The sequence below is a fragment of the Furipterus horrens genome, unplaced genomic scaffold (assembly GCF_987537825.1).
Source record: "Furipterus horrens unplaced genomic scaffold, mFurHor1.1.pri manual_scaffold_13, whole genome shotgun sequence".
In the NCBI taxonomy this organism is placed as follows: Eukaryota; Metazoa; Chordata; class Mammalia; order Chiroptera; family Furipteridae; genus Furipterus; species Furipterus horrens.
The window spans coordinates 19,044,602-19,061,185 of NW_028327183.1; the positions used below are offsets into that span (position 1 = coordinate 19,044,602).

Below are 16,584 nucleotides of genomic sequence, written 5' to 3' on the forward strand. Positions count from 1 at the left end.
AGTTACCTTTGTGAGAATACATTCTCAACAAAGCAGCCAGAAGACATCTCATTGGGTGCAAGGGGTGCTGAGAAAACCTCAGGGCCACCAGGTGCCACAACACCGTGGAGTGCTGTACACAGAATGTGATGTGAACAGAGGTCCCGGTGAGTGTGACCACTTCTTTGGGCGAGACAGGCCTCAAGTCAGAGGTGATGATATTGTGACACCCTGAGGACCTCCCAGATCTCAAGAAATCCTAAGTATGGGATTTCCCAAACCTCTTATACTCTCAACATGTTTACCCTGAAACTCCAGCAAAATTAAATTGCTGGTGAAGAAACTGCTTTATACACTGCAAGATTTGGGTACAATTTCTTTTACAGTGTCACCAGCATCCTCTTGCTACAATATCCATAAGTTATGTAATACCAACCAGGCATCACACAGATGCAAATGAGTTACAACTGTAAAATGATGGCCAGTGTGCAACCAGGAGTATCAATTGTGTGCTAGTCTAGAAGCATCTGAGCCTGGCAGGCCTGGGCAGGGCTGGCCCCAGCATCGGAGAAGAGGCACATAGAGAAGGCAATGGTGGACATTGGGCTTTATTCTCAGAACCACTGCCAGTGCAGTTACGCATAAATAACTTCATTTAGTTGGCATTTTCCAAAATAAAGAAAAGAAGCCACTTCTTTCCAGGAACTTCGTAACTAAAGGTAGAACAAAGCATTGTCTAGGTCTTGAGTAAGAAACTGGTTTCTTAGCAAACTACTCCAGAATGTGATCTCAGGAGAAAAGAGTTCCTTCTGGTAAAAAAATTTTTTTACTGTTTCAATTATTAAAAATTGTATCACATTATGACCCTGGGGGAATTTGGTTCACCTTTAAGAAACAAACAAAGCAGCAAAAGAAAGAGATAAGATATTATATTAGCTATAGGTCCAGTGGGAATGAATACACACAGGAGAAATAGGTCCAACTTTTCCCCACTGATTTGATTTTCTTTTTTCATTGTTTTGTATCAGCCATCATCAAAATCTTAAAGACATAAACCTTGCAAAATATTTAGAAATGTCTTTTATCATTGCTACTTGATTCCAAGGTAAGAGGCGGAAACCATTAAGTGATACATTTTCTCTGGAGATGAATCTTCATCCATCAGATTTTGTTGTCAGAGGTTTTAAAAACTGTGAAAACTCACTAGTGAAGAAAAGCACTTTCACAGACTTTTTTCTAAACATGATTCCTCCTTGACTTACTGAGCTTGGGTTAGCTCCTTGTTTTTTTTCTATGGCTACATAACAGATTGCCACAAACCAAGCATCTTAAAGCAAGAGTTTCTTATTTCAGTTTCCACAGGTCAGGAGTGGACTGAACTAGGTTCCTGGCTCAGGGTCCCACAGGCAGAAATCAAGATGCCAGCCAGTTGCATCCTCATCTGGAGATTCAACTAAGGAAAGATCCACTTCCAATCACCCTCAGTATGTTGACAAAATTCATTTCTTTGCAGCCATGTAACTGAAGTCCCCATTTTCTTGGCAGCTGACAACAGGGGACTACTCTTAGCAACTGGAGACCACCCTAAGGTCCTCACCACAAAGCTGATCATAGTGCACTGTTGTTACTGCTTACCCTTCAGGGCCACAAGGAGAATCTCTCTCACTTTAAATCTCTTCTAACTTCTTTTAAGGCCGCACCTGATTAAGTCAGACCCACCCAGGATAATCCCCCTTTAATCAACTCAAAATCAACTGATTAGGGACCTTAATTACATCTGCAAAATTCCTTCCACTGCATAACATAATATAATAATTGTTATAGTGACAGCCCATTATATTTACAAGTCTTGGCCACACTCAAGGGAAAGAGATTATACAGGCATGTATCCAAAGTAGTGGGAATTTTAGGGGGGGGGGGCATCTTAGAATCCTGCCTACTATGGCCCCTCATTTGTGTCCCATAGATTCTAATCTCTGGATTGAGGATAATACTCCATTTTCAAGATTGTTATAAACTTTACAGGCGTCCCTTTCACTCAGAGAAAAGCACCACCATGCATTATGTTCCCATTTGATACTTTTTGGGCTCCCTTGTGGTCTAGCCCTTGTCCTAAGTCCCCGCCCAGTGTGGAAGGTTACAAAAAGCAACTCCGGTGCCCCTCCCTGTTACTGCACCTTTAGCCACAATGAGTCCATAAAGTGCTTTTAAAAATTTTACCACATAGCTTCAATTTCTGTTCCACCAATTAGTGTGATACTCATAGCACTAGCAGAGGCTGCTTTATAGTGGCTCCGTCTGGGGCTCTTGACCCAACAGACTTGGGGCTTCTGTAGGTAACCTAACCTTTCCAGGTATCGAGCATTGTAAACACTTTCCAAGTTCCAAATGGTGGGGTCACAGCCACTATTGGCACCTGAGATTTTAGGTCGTAGACAGGTAGTATTGTTTTTAATTGAGAATTTATTTTAATGTTTTAGAAAAATATACAACTATTCAAACTCATGATTTTAGGGCATAAACAAGGATAAAGTAGGAATTTAAGATTTTAAGTGAGTTGATTTGAGAAAAATATATTTTTTAATAATAATGCAAGTTACTAGGATATGGCAAAAATCATGATGTCACTCCAATTTGGGAAACGTTGGCATATGCGAAATTGGTGATTAGCGAATGAACTGATGGATTCATTAAGTCGTGGATTCATTATTCTAAGTCATGCTCCAAGAGCCCCTTCCACCTCACGGACAGCTGCAGAAGCCCACTATGCCCACACCTACCTTGTGCGGGCACTTGAACGCTAACGATACCCACCCCACCGAGCTGGCCTCAAACCGGACTCGGAATGGGGGTCCCGAGGCGCGAAGGTAAGAGGAGGTGGAGCCTTGTGGGGGCGTGGTCAACCCAAATCGGCGTTCGTGCGGGGGTGTGGCTGACGAGGGGCGGGTCTTCGAGGCGGAAGGCGGAAGGTGCTGCGTAGTCACGTGACAGTGTAACATGGCCGTTGCCCGGTGAGCACGGCTGGGGTCGGAATGCAGCTAGTCGCCTGAGTCGTTAGGGATAAGTGTGCGGGGGCGGGGTCCAGGTCCGGGTTCTAAGGCGGCGCGCGGCGGCGGAGCGAGGCAGGCAGGCCGGCCGGGGGCGGCGTGGTCCATGAGCCGGCGCCGGAGGCAGCGCGGAGCCTCAGACTCCCCTGGCCCCCGGCGCGGCCCGGGCAGTCTCGGGCTGAGGAGTCGCGGGGCTCCGGTGGGCACTCCGAGTTGCCACCATGAACCCCGAGAAGGACTTCGCGCCGCTCACGCCCAACATCGTGCGCGCCCTCAATGACAAGCTCTACGAAAAGCGGAAGGTAGCTGCGTTGGAGATCGAGAAGTAAGAGCCGCGGGCATCCAGGGTTGGGCGTGGGGAGCGGAGGCGGAACCCCGCCCTGGCTGTCTATGCAGGGGTGCCGCTCCCTGGGGGAACAACTCACGCCTTTCCGGCCAGTGTTGCTGCCCCAGGTTTAGCCTTTAGCGCGGTGTTGAAGAGTAGGAGTTTGGGAGTCCCAGCTTTGCTTCTCTGACTGGCTGTGTGACTTGGGTCAAGTTATTTAACCTCCCTGGTGCCCAAGGGGCTGTCGTGGGAATGAAGTGACATAATGTATGTGTAGTGCTTAGGGCTGCAGTGAGAACGAGGCAACATGATGTATGCTTAATGCCTGACACAGTGCCTGGCGGGGGGTGCGTCTTCAGTGTGGTCTCCATCAAAACCAGCAAATCAGAGAGTTGGCCTCTAATGAGAGGGAGGTGGGAACCGTGAGAATTTGCTAATGAGTTGACCTGGCTGCTCATTTCTTACTCAGTTTCTGTGAAGTGAAAGGGACTGTTAGGTGACCAAGTGAAGAAATCAGGTTCAAAACCTCCAGATCTCAAGGCTCAGAGGGCTGTTTGTTTTATCTCTGTCATATCACCCTTCCCAGCGAGTGCAAGTGGGAATAATTTGATCTTTCTTGCTTCTGCAGTTATTACATGTACACGTATGTGTCACCGCGTGATAGGACATTATGTTTTATTTCCCAATGTACAGAAACAAGGTGTTTGGGACTGTTTTATTAAGATTTTTCTTCTACTGTTTTGCATCTTTATTTTTTTTCCAGTCAGAGCTTTGTGATAAAGTCAGGAGGGTGGGTGGCTGGGTGATTTCAGAAGAGTGGAAAGAAGCAGGCTTTGAAACTGAAAGAACTCCAGTCTTGGAGTTAGCAAATATGGACTGTATTTCTGGCCTGTCCAGCAGTAGGGTAACCACTGGCCATGCGTGGATATTTACATTTAAATTATTAAAGATGTAATTTAAAATGTTTTAATCCAGTTCCTCAGTCACACTACCCATATTTCAAATGTTCAATAGCCACAGGCAGCTATCGGCTACCAAAATGGATGGTGCAGATTTTAGACAACGTCCATCACTGTAGAATGCTGTTGGACAGCTCTCATCTAGTCCATTGTGTGGCCCTTATTTTTTGACCTTGGGCAAATTCCTTAACTCACTGTTTCTTAACTTCAGCACTACTGACATTTCAGGTCAGGCCATTCTTGGCAGTGGTGGGTTGGCCTGTGTATTGTAGGAATTTTAGCAGTATCCCTGGTCTCTACCAGCTAGATACCAGTAGCACCCCATCACTTGTAACAACCAAAAATTCCTCCAGACATTGCCACATGTCCCCTGGGGGTGCAAAGTTGCCCAGGTTGAGAACTGCTGTTTTAACTGCTTTGGATTTTAGTTTTCTCCTCAACTAAAGAGTTTGCACTTTGCTAAGAGGACCCTCCTATTCAGCTCTAACATCCGTATGTCCAAAACCACCTAGCCTCTGCTCTCTTTCCATACCGCTTCTTGTTAATACCCTGCCTCTCGCTAAGGCTAGCAAGTCTCAGTGGTGAGTACATATTGCTATACTGAGTAAGAGAGCAGAGGTGATGTGTAGACATGTCTACATGTCCGTGGGTTTTATTGGCTTTGAAACTACATGGACACCCAGTTTTGTCACTCTACTTCTCAGGAATGTCTGCTTTTACCATAATTTGAATCATCTGTTGAGCCCTTGAACAGAGGTATGTATCTTAGCACTGTTGTTGCCTCCAGCACAACCTGTATAAGTGCTTTCACTCTGCATGCTGTCCTGTAAGGGTTTTGTCTTCAGTTGGGTTCAATTTGTATTTGACAAATTTCTCTGTAGAATTCAGAGAAAGCCCCTAGGGCCTTAACTGGACTAGGACCTTATGTTATTTATCCTCAGCACTTAACATAGTGCCTGGTTGCCTTCAACGATTGGTGTCTAAATGAATGGATGACCATACATTTCAGTGGGGAAATAACATTGCAGTCTTAAGGGCTTTGCCACTCAGACCCACAGACCAGCAATATTAGGCTCACCTGGGAGCTTGTTAGGAAGAAATTCTCCAGCCTTACCCCAGGCCTGTGAATCAGAATATGCATTTTCACTAGATGCCTGGGTGATTTGTGTGCATATTAAAATTGGAGAAGCACTGGCCCAGACAACCCTACAGTCAGTTTCTAGCCTTCTTTAGCTGTATATGGAATGAGGAGTGTCCTGTCTAATAAGTCCTTAGAGTACAGTAGCCCTTCTTTATCGACAGGGGATGCATTCTAAGACCTCCTGTGGATACCTGGAACCGCAGATAGTACCAAACACTATATATATTAAGTTTTTTCCTGTACGTACATACTTGTGATGACGTTTAACTTATAAATTAGGTACAGTAAGAAATTAGCAATAACTAATAATAAAATAGAACACTTATAATAGTATACTGTATAAAGTTATGTGAATGTGGTCTCTCTCAAAATATCTTTTTCTACTATACATATAACTTGTATTTGCTGGACAAAGGGATGATTCATGTTCCAGGCAGGACAGCACAGGATTTCACCATGCTACTCAGAACAGCACCCAATATAAAACTTACTGATTGCTTAATTCTGGGGTTTTCCATTTAATATTTCCCACAAACTGCGGGATGCGAAACCGTGGATAATGGGACCACTTCTCAGTCATGGTGGGGTTTAGGACTTCAGCGTATGCATTTATTAGGAAGGGGAAATTAGTCCATAACAGTGATTTTTTTTTTTTAAGTGACTATGTGTAAAGTGCTCTTTGCCCGATTAGTGAGGAGGAGGACAGAGAAGCTTCCTTTTGTTCTGCCATTGTACACTCATCTCATTTGTTTTGCATGGCTGCCCTCTGAGCTAGGTCGTCGTCGGCAGCCGTCCGTCTCGAGAGACGATGGTGTGGCTTCTTAAGAGTCTATCTGCACCGCCGAGAATGGCTGTGCAGTCCGACTCGGGAGTGACACGGTATCTGTCTCCTCCCGTGTTAAATCGACATCTTGCGATGAAGCTACAGAGCCTGGGCAGGGTGATATGGAGGGTCTGCTGTTGCCCATGCAGCAGACCCCCCCTCTCTTCGCAGCTGAAGGGTCCAAGGGAAAGACGGAGTCAATACAGCTTGGCTTCAGGTGCGCCGCAGGAGTTGCCGGTGTTGACTACAACGTCAAACCGCCTTAGGGACTCCGGCTCCGGATTTTCTGTCGGGGTTTACTCCCTTAGCCTTTCCCCTGAAGAGGTATGCCGCAAGGCAGTGGAGGTTTTTTGGAATCAGAGTTTTCCTTCTCTGATGTGCCCTGACTGGAAGATCGAACCAGCGACACTTAGCTCGCAGGCCGACGCTCAATCCACTGAGCCAAAGCGTTAACCTATTTCACAGGTTTGGAAACACTGGCTTCTTGAGGTTTCACAGCTAGACCCTACCTAAAAAACCAGGTTCATCTGTCTCAAAAAGCTTCCCCTCCGCAATGAGTAGTCTTCTCTACCAAAAAGGGAAGCCAACCCCCCTCAGAGCCAAAGGACAGCAGGAAAAGTTGAGAGACCATGTGACAGGAGCCAGTGGATGAGAGTGAGGGTGGAGTGGGATGCAGATATGGAGGCAGGAGGGGCTTCCGAAGCAGGTGAGGACGCGGGGCTTCACTCTCACCACAGCTGGAAGCCAGCAGAGTGTGTTAGGATGGACAGTGACTAACATTTCCATGACCTCTCTGGACACCATGGGGAATGTGAAGAGGGAAACCAGTTAGGAGGCCTCTGCAAAGTCCAGATGAGACACACGGCAGGTGACCGGGTGAGGGCGGTAGAGGCAGTGTAGACAGAAGTGGATGGGCAGGAGACACACTGGGAGACAGAGTTGATAAGAATCAGAGAAGAGCTTGACCCAATATTCCTGGTTTTGAAGGTGGAGGAAGGGGACCGTGAGCCAAGGAATGTGAGTAGCTTCCAGAAGCTGGAAAGGGCAAGGAAATGGATTCTTGCCCAGAGTTTCCAGGAAGGAGTGCAGCCTTGCCAACACCTCGATTTTAGTCTAGTCACATACATTTTGGATTTTCTGATCTGTAGAACTGTAAGGGAATACATTTCTATTGTTTTAAGCCACAAAGTTTGTGGTAATTTATTACAGCAGTGATAGGAAAATAATACAGGCAGGAAGATGGATACTCACTTTCAGCCGACTATTCAGAAAAGAGCTCTGGAAATTTTATGTTTATGACCCCTCCCCCCACTGTCATCTTCAGTTGGAGAAACTGAGATTTGTAGTAATGTTAACATCACTCTGAGGCTTGGGTTACTAGTCTTTCTCTGCACAAGAACTATACTGCACTAAAAGATGTGACTTTTAAACACCTTTTCCTAGAAGGGGTCCACAGACCTTTGGGGAAGGTGATGTCCAAGGCGATGTCATAGGATTCTGCAAGGACCAGGATGTTTTCAATCTGAACAATTCCAACAAGATTGTCTGTGTCCAAAACCTGTCAAGGTGAACAAAAGTCTTCAGTAAAACCAAGACCCGCGAGGTGCTTAAAGCCTGAACTTACGTAGCACAGTGTTTGCATGCAGTGTGATTAAAATAGTTTTGTAATGTATTTAACTTTTGTCTTCACTGAGCATTTGGTAGGATTAGTGTTCTTCATAACACTCTGGGGAATGCTGATGTACACTATCATATAAGAATGCGGAAAAGGGGAGGGACCCAAGACGGCTGCGGAGTAGCTGGAAGCTCTGTCCACGTGCTCCCAGACCTGGACCGGTCTTGCAGCTAAACCACAGAGCAATCAACTTGAAAACCCAGCTGAGAGTCAGTGAGAGCATGTGTGAGTGGGCATGTGGACGGGTGTGTGGGGCATGTGCGTGAGTGGGCCAGAGCCTGCTGGCCTGCAGGGCACTTGGGAGTGGGCAGCTAGAGGATGAAGCCTCCACCGGTCACGTGGCTGGGTTCACTGTGCAGAGATCTGTGGCTGTGTGGAGACTGTTGTTAACAATTTTGACTATCAGCTCTGGACTCATACACATTTGTGGACTGAAAAATCCATCAATACATGTTTTCAGCTATTTGAAGGACTGTCATGAGTAGATAATAAAAGAGATTAGATCTGTTGACCATCTCCAAAAGGTAGAACAGGATTAATTCGTATAAATTACAGGAAGAAATCTGAAGTCAACCCAAGGAAGAATTAACAGGCTTGTTCAAAGGAAAATCAGGCTCTTTGAAGTATTGGTAAGGTTTTTGTCCCTGGAGGTATTAGGGAGAAGTTTGTACAAACTTGATTGTTGCAGAATTTATTTAAACATTAAAACTCAATGACAGTTGTTCATTCCTTCATTCAGCAGATTCTAATGAGTGTCTTCTATATTCAGGCCTGTGTTAGACACTGGGGATATAGGTAGGGGGTTGAATAGTGGCCCTAAAAACATAGGTCCATGTCTGAATCCTTGAAATCTGTGAATGGGACTTACTTAAAAAAAGAGCCAGTCTTTGCAGATGTAATTAAGTTAAAGCTCTCCATATGAGATCATCCTCGGTTATACAGGTAAGCCCTAAATCCAATGACAAGTGTCCTTATAGGAGAGAGAAAAGGAGAGGACGCCGGCAGAGAAGAAGGCCACGTGAACATGGAGGCAGAGATTGGAGTGATGCAGCCACCAGTCAAGGAACACCTGGAGCCACCAGAAGGTGGAAGAGCCCAGGAAGGATTCTTGCCTGGGCCTTCAGACAGAGCATGGCCCTGCAGACAACACTATTTCAGACTTCTGGCCTCCAGAACCATAAGAGAGTAACTTTCTGTTGTTTTAAGCCACTCAGTTTGCCTTAGGAAACCAATACAGATAATGCACAAGTCAGGAGAGATCTTGCCCTAACAGAGTTCACATTAGTAAAAAAAGAAACAGGAAAACATCAGAAAGGGGTAGGGCTCTGAAGGATAGAAGACAGACTGAATCATTGCACAAACAGAAAATTCCCTTGGTGGGATGTTTAAAGGAACCCTGTTGAAACAGTGCTGTTTCGTGTATCCTAAAGCAGGAGCCACTCCCCACAGAGCCGAAGGACAGCAGGAAAAGTTGAGAGACCATGTGACAGGAGCCAGTGGATGAGAGTGAGGGTGGAGTGGGATGCAGATATGGAGGCAGGCGGGGCTTCCGAAGCAGGTGAGGACGCGGGGCTTCACTCTCACCACAGCTGGAAGCCAGCAGAGTGTGTTAGGATGGACAGTGACTAACATTTCCACGATCTCTCTCGACACTGTGGGGAATGTGAAGAGGGAAACCACTTAGGAGGTCTCTGCAAAGTCCAGATGAGACACAGCAGGTGACCGGGTGAGGGCGGTAGAGGCAGTGTAGACAGAAGTGGATGGGCAGGAGACACGCTGGGAGACAGAGTTGACAAGAATTGTTGGAGGATGTGGTTGGAGAGGAGGCCATCAGGAAAAGGGGAGAATCGAGGATGATTCTTAGGTATCTGTGGGAGCAACTGGGGTGGAGGGTGACATTTCCTGAGATAGGAATCTGAGGGGTGACTGAGTTTGGGGAATGAAATCAGGAATCTGATGCTCACCTAGGGACAGTAATACCATTCATTTGTTCATTCAGTCATTCATTCAGTCATTTACTACTCATTCTCTCTGCATTGATTGAGTTCTCTGTTCTTAGCACTAGAAAGTCAGCTATAAACAAGACTGCCTCCAGGGAGCTTACAGTGTGTGCAGAGCAAATATTGTGGGTTGGGGGTTGTCAGATGGGGATTAAGTGGGATCGTGTAATAGGGAGACCTGGCTTCGTGTGTGTGTGTATTGATAGTATGTGGATAGTGTGTGTGTAGTGTGTATGTGTTGTGTGGGTAATGTGTGTATTGGTAGCCCATGTATGTTGGTTGTGTGTGTGTGTCAGGGAACCCAATATGTACACGTGTTGATGACAAAATCTGAAGATGGGTGGAGCCTCACCTCCAACCAAATGGCCTTCCTAATGTTGACAGGCTTGGAGGGCTGGAAGTGCACTTGCAGGCTGTACTCATTCTTGGTGGGGATGGTGCCCTGCGTCATGGACACGGTGAAGTCATCGCCCAGGTGCTCCAGGTTGGTGATCCACCAGGCCACGGGCAGGGGTGTGACATTGTGGAGAAGAACTACTTTAGATTCTTTTCTGCAGAGACCAAAAGATATTTTGTCAGTTTCAAATGATTTTGGTTTATTATGTCTGGTCAGAAAATATACTTCTGGCTACTTCGATTATTGCTTAGTTCACTAATCAGTGTTCATCATGGAATGAGGCCTGATGATGTTGATCAAAAAGGGGACATATATTTAACTTTTAAAATTTCACACTTGAACATCTCCATGGTGGTTTTAACTGCCACTTTCAGTTTTCCAAAGTCCGTCTGCTCAGGTGACAGAGCCAATAGGGCATATGGTGTTCCAATGAGGAGTTAAAATTCCTAATAAGAGAGGGTGTTTTATATTGATGGCAGACCTCTCAGACAATAAAAATACAGAGAGATGGATGCTTGGCTCAACTGAAGGAACCCTGGACTCAATCTCAAGACCAGGCTGTGTTACATGACCAGGGTCAGGTGGTAAATGTGGGAGCCTGTGTGCATAGTCATGGAGAGCTTTACCCGCAGAGGCTCGCCTTGACATGCCCCACACAATGTTCTAAAGGATAGGCACTTAGGCTAAGATTTTAGAATGGCTGTTTCAGGTTTTGTGGGCACTCCATTTCAGGGAATATAGTCTGACCAGTCCTGACAAAAAGGTTGGTAAGACCCCCAGACTGTGTTCTCCAGGGAAGTCTAGTGTGGGGAGAAATGCCAACAGGTACTGTGAAAAATGGGATGATGCTCGCTGTGTTGGAGGTGCCTCTTGCTCTGCTTGGGGTACCATGTCCCACTCGGTGGTGGCAGGGCCCCCTCACTGCAGAGTGGGAGAGATGATGCCCTTCATGGTAACCAGGAATGGCCTTGGTGCCAAATCTCTAGTGTCCCTGGCCTTTGAGTTCCAAAAACCAGCAAATGTAGGTGCCCAGGCCATACCCTTTGAGAACCCTGAAGCGCAAGAGTTGGCATGTGGTTTCTTGCCTGCTGGGAAGGGGGTGGGAGGAACAGGGATCCCTAGCACCCTGTGATCCGATCAAGGTTGAACTGTTGAGTTTCACTGGACTCTTTCAAGCCTGCCACCTCTCTGAGGAGACATATTTATTACCACTGACTTAAGGCAGTTTTTGGAGTGTGGGTCAGAATTCCACCCACCTCAGCTCTTTATTAGCAGTGGAACTCTCAGCAAATTGCCTAATCCAGGGGTCACAGATTGGCAGCCAGGGGCTGTGTCCTGCCAGCAGACCTGTTTGATTTAAACTGGATCCCAGTATTTTAAATTGACAAAGTTCTCCATTGTGGCTTGGAGTCCCACGTTCCCACATCAGCTGATCTAGGAACCTAAAGGCCTGCCCTGCCCCTTTCCAGCCAGGGTATGGGCTCCCCGTTTGCTCCCTGTGTGGTCAAGCTTATCACAGCCTGTCTTACGCCCCTTAGCCTTCTCACTTGTATCTCCTGCCTGGCCCCTGCAAGCGTTTGAGTTTGTGACCTGTTTTAACCTCCCTGTTCCTCAATTTCCTCCTCTTAAAAATGTGAACCTTGAAAACATTATGCTAAATGAAAGAAGGCAGTCACAAAAAGGCCATGTATTGTATGATTTCATTTATGTGAAATACCTAGAATAGGCAAATCAGTAGAAACAGAGTAGGTTGGTAGTTGCCTAGGGCTTAGGGGAGGGGGTTAGGGGAAAATAAGGAATGACTTCTAATGGGTACAGGGTTTCTTTTTAGGATGATAAAAATTGTTCTAAAATTGATTGTGATGATAGTTGCACAACTTTGTTGTGAACAGACTAAAAACCACTGAATTGTACATGTTAAAAGAGCGAATTTATGATGTGTCAATTATATCTCAATTTTAAAAAATAAGAATGCCTGTATTTTGTTACAGTGTGAGGGCAGCACTCATAAATGGTCACAGTTATTGTTCCCTGAAGTTCAAGCATGTCTCCTGCTTTCTCTGACTCAGTTTTCCTTGACAGCTTTCCCACTGATTCTCAGTATACTGATGCTCTGTATATTTTTGTCTTAGGCCTTTCCTCGGAGGCAAATGTTCTGCTTTTCCCGTTCAATTATTGGAGACTAGTGAGCTAATGGAAACCAGATTACTTAACTACTCAGCAGATGGAGGAGATGTTTACCTGGATTCTTTCTGGGAAGTGCTGCCTGGATATGTCATCTGAATGCAGCATATTACGTACATGGAGAACTGGGGTGGATAATTGGACTTGCCAGGGGGGAAAAAGAGGCCCCAAATCCATGCTGTAAGTTTTATAACACAGGAATAAACACAACTCTGGACTTATTTTTGGAGCCAGGAACACAGCAGGTTCTCCGTCAACATTTAGTGAACGAACCTGATCTTTGTGTGGTATAAATATGATCACAGTTTGTCTCGCTGATTGTCACTTTGCACTGATATTGGTATATGCGCATGTACAATGCAGAGCCTTTTACATGCATTACCTTATTTAATTCTCTCAAAACAGATAAAATCATTGAAATTATTAGCCCCACCTTATGGCCAAGGATGTCTCCTCTGAAGACACAGGAACATGAGTGCAGCGGCTAAAACCTCTCACATCACCAAATGAAGTGAGATTGGGGTTAAATGAGATAATACACGTGAAGGGCCTGGCACCCAGTAGGCATCAGCAGATGGCAGCCCTGATATTTGAGGAGGGGGATAGTGTAACATAGTGGGTAAGATTTTAGACCATGGAGTCAGAAAAGCTTAAGTTTGATTTCCGCACCTACCATCTGTCAGTTGTATGTTTCTGAATGTCTCTGAGCCCTAGTTTCCCTCAGCTATAAAGTGGGTCCCATGGTACTAATTCAGTGGTGGTTTGAAGGTTTAAATCGGGTATACAAGTAATGCCTGTAACGCATTACCTGGCATGTAGTAATTGCTCAGCAAATAGTTACCTATTTCCTGCCTCCACAGTAGAAGCCCAGCTCTAGAGCTTCATGTCCAAACACCCCAAGTAAGCAGCTCATCCGTACTCCCTGAACAGGGTGGGGAAGGTTGTGGGCAAAGCCTCGTCTCACTTGGGGCCTCGGACCTACCCGAGGGAAGTGCGCTCTGTAACTGGGTGTGTTCACTTCGCAGCTGACTCGGTGTAAGAAGATGGGAGAGAGGGACTGGCCCACAGCTGGAAGGGCCTGGGCTCTGTAGGCAAACCAAGGCTTCAGGCAGAGCCTCGGTGACCTTAGGAAAGGGGCTTGGTTCCCCTGAGGCTGCGTTTCAAATCTGAGATGTGAGATAATAAGGAGGTTGTTCTGAGGAATAACTGAAATACTTAGCATAGCGTGTGTTAGCAGGTAGTCAACTCACCGGTCCTTGTGTGACCTGTGATTGTCCCTGTGCTGTGTCACAGAGGCGGGGGAGGGACCATGGTTGTGTTGCTGAGGTGGTGGCCCCATGCTCTCCTTTGGCTGATGATGGTTTTAAGTGTGTCTCACCCTGTCTGTGCTCCTTCTCCTGTCAGGGAGGGGTGGTTGGTGTGGCACTTTTCAGTGTGATGCTGGGGCAGTGTCGCAAGCTTGAAGCTGGCCGGCATTGGGGTTGTGCCTCCTGGGGAAAGGTGGTTTCTGCCAGCCCGTGACACCTCCAGCCAGTTGAGAATGGAGGCTCTTAACCTCCAGAGGGCACTTCGTTAGCCAGGGTTTTCCACACTTGAGAAGAAGCCAGGCAGAAGCAGAGTCTCTCTTCTGATACATGAAACAGTGGTGCCCGTGACCTTTACGTCAATGAAGGTCCCAGGGATTTGTGAGCAGGAAAGTTTCTGAACCAAATACTAACTTCAAAACTAGTTCAGCTTCAGACCCCGCCACCTGTGGCTCGCAATCTGGATATGAAAGAGGAGACTGTAGTCAGTCTTTAGAAAAGAGCCTAGGCCTGGCACTGGGGCACCTGGATTTCAAACGTCACTTACTCTGCCACACTTTGTAGTTGTGCTTTTCCCTCTGCACGGCCCTGTGAGGCAGACAGGCCAAGCCCTGCTGGCTGGTGCTGCTCTGGAGCCCCTGGAGAGGGGTTAGAGCACTCCTTCACCCCTTGGCAGACGCCCTTCAGCTCCATGACCTGAGCCATTCTCAGTGTGCATTTTGGGATCCCTGTAAAAGTAACTTGAATTATAATATTAAGGGCTTAGGATCAACTAAAATGATATTGATTAACCAACAGATTAGGTTTAGCACAGCAGACCCTCCCTCCCTGCCGCCTTCCTGTGTCACCTGTATGGCAGCAGGGGCTTTACCTGTGTTTGCTATACATCTTGGGGCTGTCCTTCAGCCTGTCAACCTTCCCAAATCCATCCCCAGGTAGATAGTTAAGATTCCTCACTCACTGTGTACAGAGCACTAGACTCAGCGAGCGGGGCTGGCACTAGAGATTCAAGGAATCATGGTACCGGTCTGTCCTCAAGGACTTTACCAAGGAGCTGCGGAGATGGAAATGTATACATGAGAAGGAATCGGTGACTTTGCCACTGTCCATGCTGGGCACAAAATGAGGGGTCACCGAGTCCTTCAGTGTTCAGAGGAGTGATGGCTTCCTGGAATGGTCAGGAAAAGCAGGGGGTTGAACTTGAGCTGGACTTGGAAGGCTGAGGAGGATGTGGGGCAGACGGGAAGTGTATAAGGAGTGGCATGAGCTAGGCCCAGTGAGAACGTGGGTCTGGCTGGAGTGGAAAGTTATGCTGGCAGCTGGGCATTGAGACTAGCGAGGTCACCCTGGGCCTGTTTGAGTCACCCCAACTGCCAGGTGGAGTGTGGGCTTGATTCATGGAACAGCTGTTCCTGCTGTGGCCCAGGGGTTGGCCCAAAGGGCCAGGCCCAGTACTCCGCGAGCTTATGGTATTGGTGAGAACATGTTCTACTGGTTTCCTCTCCAGAGGGAGCCATTGTTTCATTGTTTGCCTTGTCTTTCTGGACATGGAGACCACTCTGCCCCTGAGTACAAGGGTGCAGACAGTAAAGACTTGAGGTTCTGGAACCTCAGGAATTGAACAGCTATCATTTCTGTAGTGGCCTGGGGCATCCTTAGTTAATCAGGTAGGGGAGGCCTTCCAGCCGATGTAGAGCAAATGAGAAAGGTGCTGCTGGGCTGCAGTCAGGGGAGTGTTAAGCACAAAGATCCCCCTTTCCCATCTCTTCCATCCAGAGACTTTGTTCCTCTTACAAGCATTCACCCTGACATTAGAGCCCCTGCTCCTCATGCTCTTTCACCATTCAGTCTCTGTAAGACTTCGCAGCCCTCACAGCTCCCTAGACACCATTCAAATCCATACCACCCACCACTGCAGATGGTGCTTACCCTCCGTGGCTCCTCACTGCCACCAGAATACGATGCCAGTTCCTTCGTCCAGCACATGGCTGGGAGCAGCTTCTCCAGTCCTGTGCCCACCTCTCCTCCACCTACTCTGCCAAACCAAATGCCTCTTCCATCCTCTGAGCCTTTGTTCATGCTGTTCCTCTCTTGGGGCTGCTTTATCCTGAACACCTACTCATCCCTCAGATCCCCTCTCAGATGCTGACCCTCATGAAGCCACACCCTGATTCCCTCTGCTCCAGAGATACTAGTTATTCTCTTTCCTGCCTGCTCTTGCCTCACCGTGCCTCACCGTGCACTCGCCAGAGTTTGGGGGTTTTTCTGCTTTGCACAAAAGTTCTTGTGTACTCTGTCATTTCCTCTCCCTGCACCCCACCCCAACAGAGAGCCCCTCAAGGGCAGGGAATGCATCCTGCGGGTTAGCTCCTGAACAGGGAAGAGTGCCCTTTGCAGTCACTCAGGGACCGTTTGTGACCTGAAACAAGGCGACAGGCGAGTAGGTGACCCCAGAATGGCTGGGGGCTGCTGGCAGGGTTGGGTCTTCTTTGAGTCCTCTGCTGAAACCTGGTGAATATCCTTACTCCCACACCTAGCTCTGTTCTAACCTGTGTGGCGCCGAAACGTGGCCTGGCTTCCCTGGGAGAGCTGTTGGCAGCCAAGAGTCCCCTGGCAGGCTGTCAGGGCAGGCGTGGAAGGCACAGCTGCTTCCAGTGGCCTTGGGGATTCCCCCATCCTGGGCTCCTCAAAAACAAGGAGACACAGGTTCTAGATCTTTGTGGAATACAAGTCATTCTCGGTTCTCAGAC

At 47.2% G+C, this 16,584-nt stretch overlaps 1 protein-coding gene across 1 annotated transcript in view; it reads left to right on the forward strand.

Moving 5' to 3' along the window:
- Positions 1 to 2,947: 2,947 nt before the first annotated feature.
- VAC14 (VAC14 component of PIKFYVE complex) overlaps positions 2,948 to 16,584 on the forward strand; it is a 97,796-nt gene continuing 84,159 nt past the window's right edge. The window contains exon 1 of the mRNA XM_090260318.1: positions 2,948 to 3,351. Within this exon, the coding sequence (XP_090116444.1) occupies positions 3,248 to 3,351 (104 nt within the window). The 5' untranslated portion in view covers positions 2,948 to 3,247. The remainder of the gene's footprint in view (positions 3,352 to 16,584) is intronic.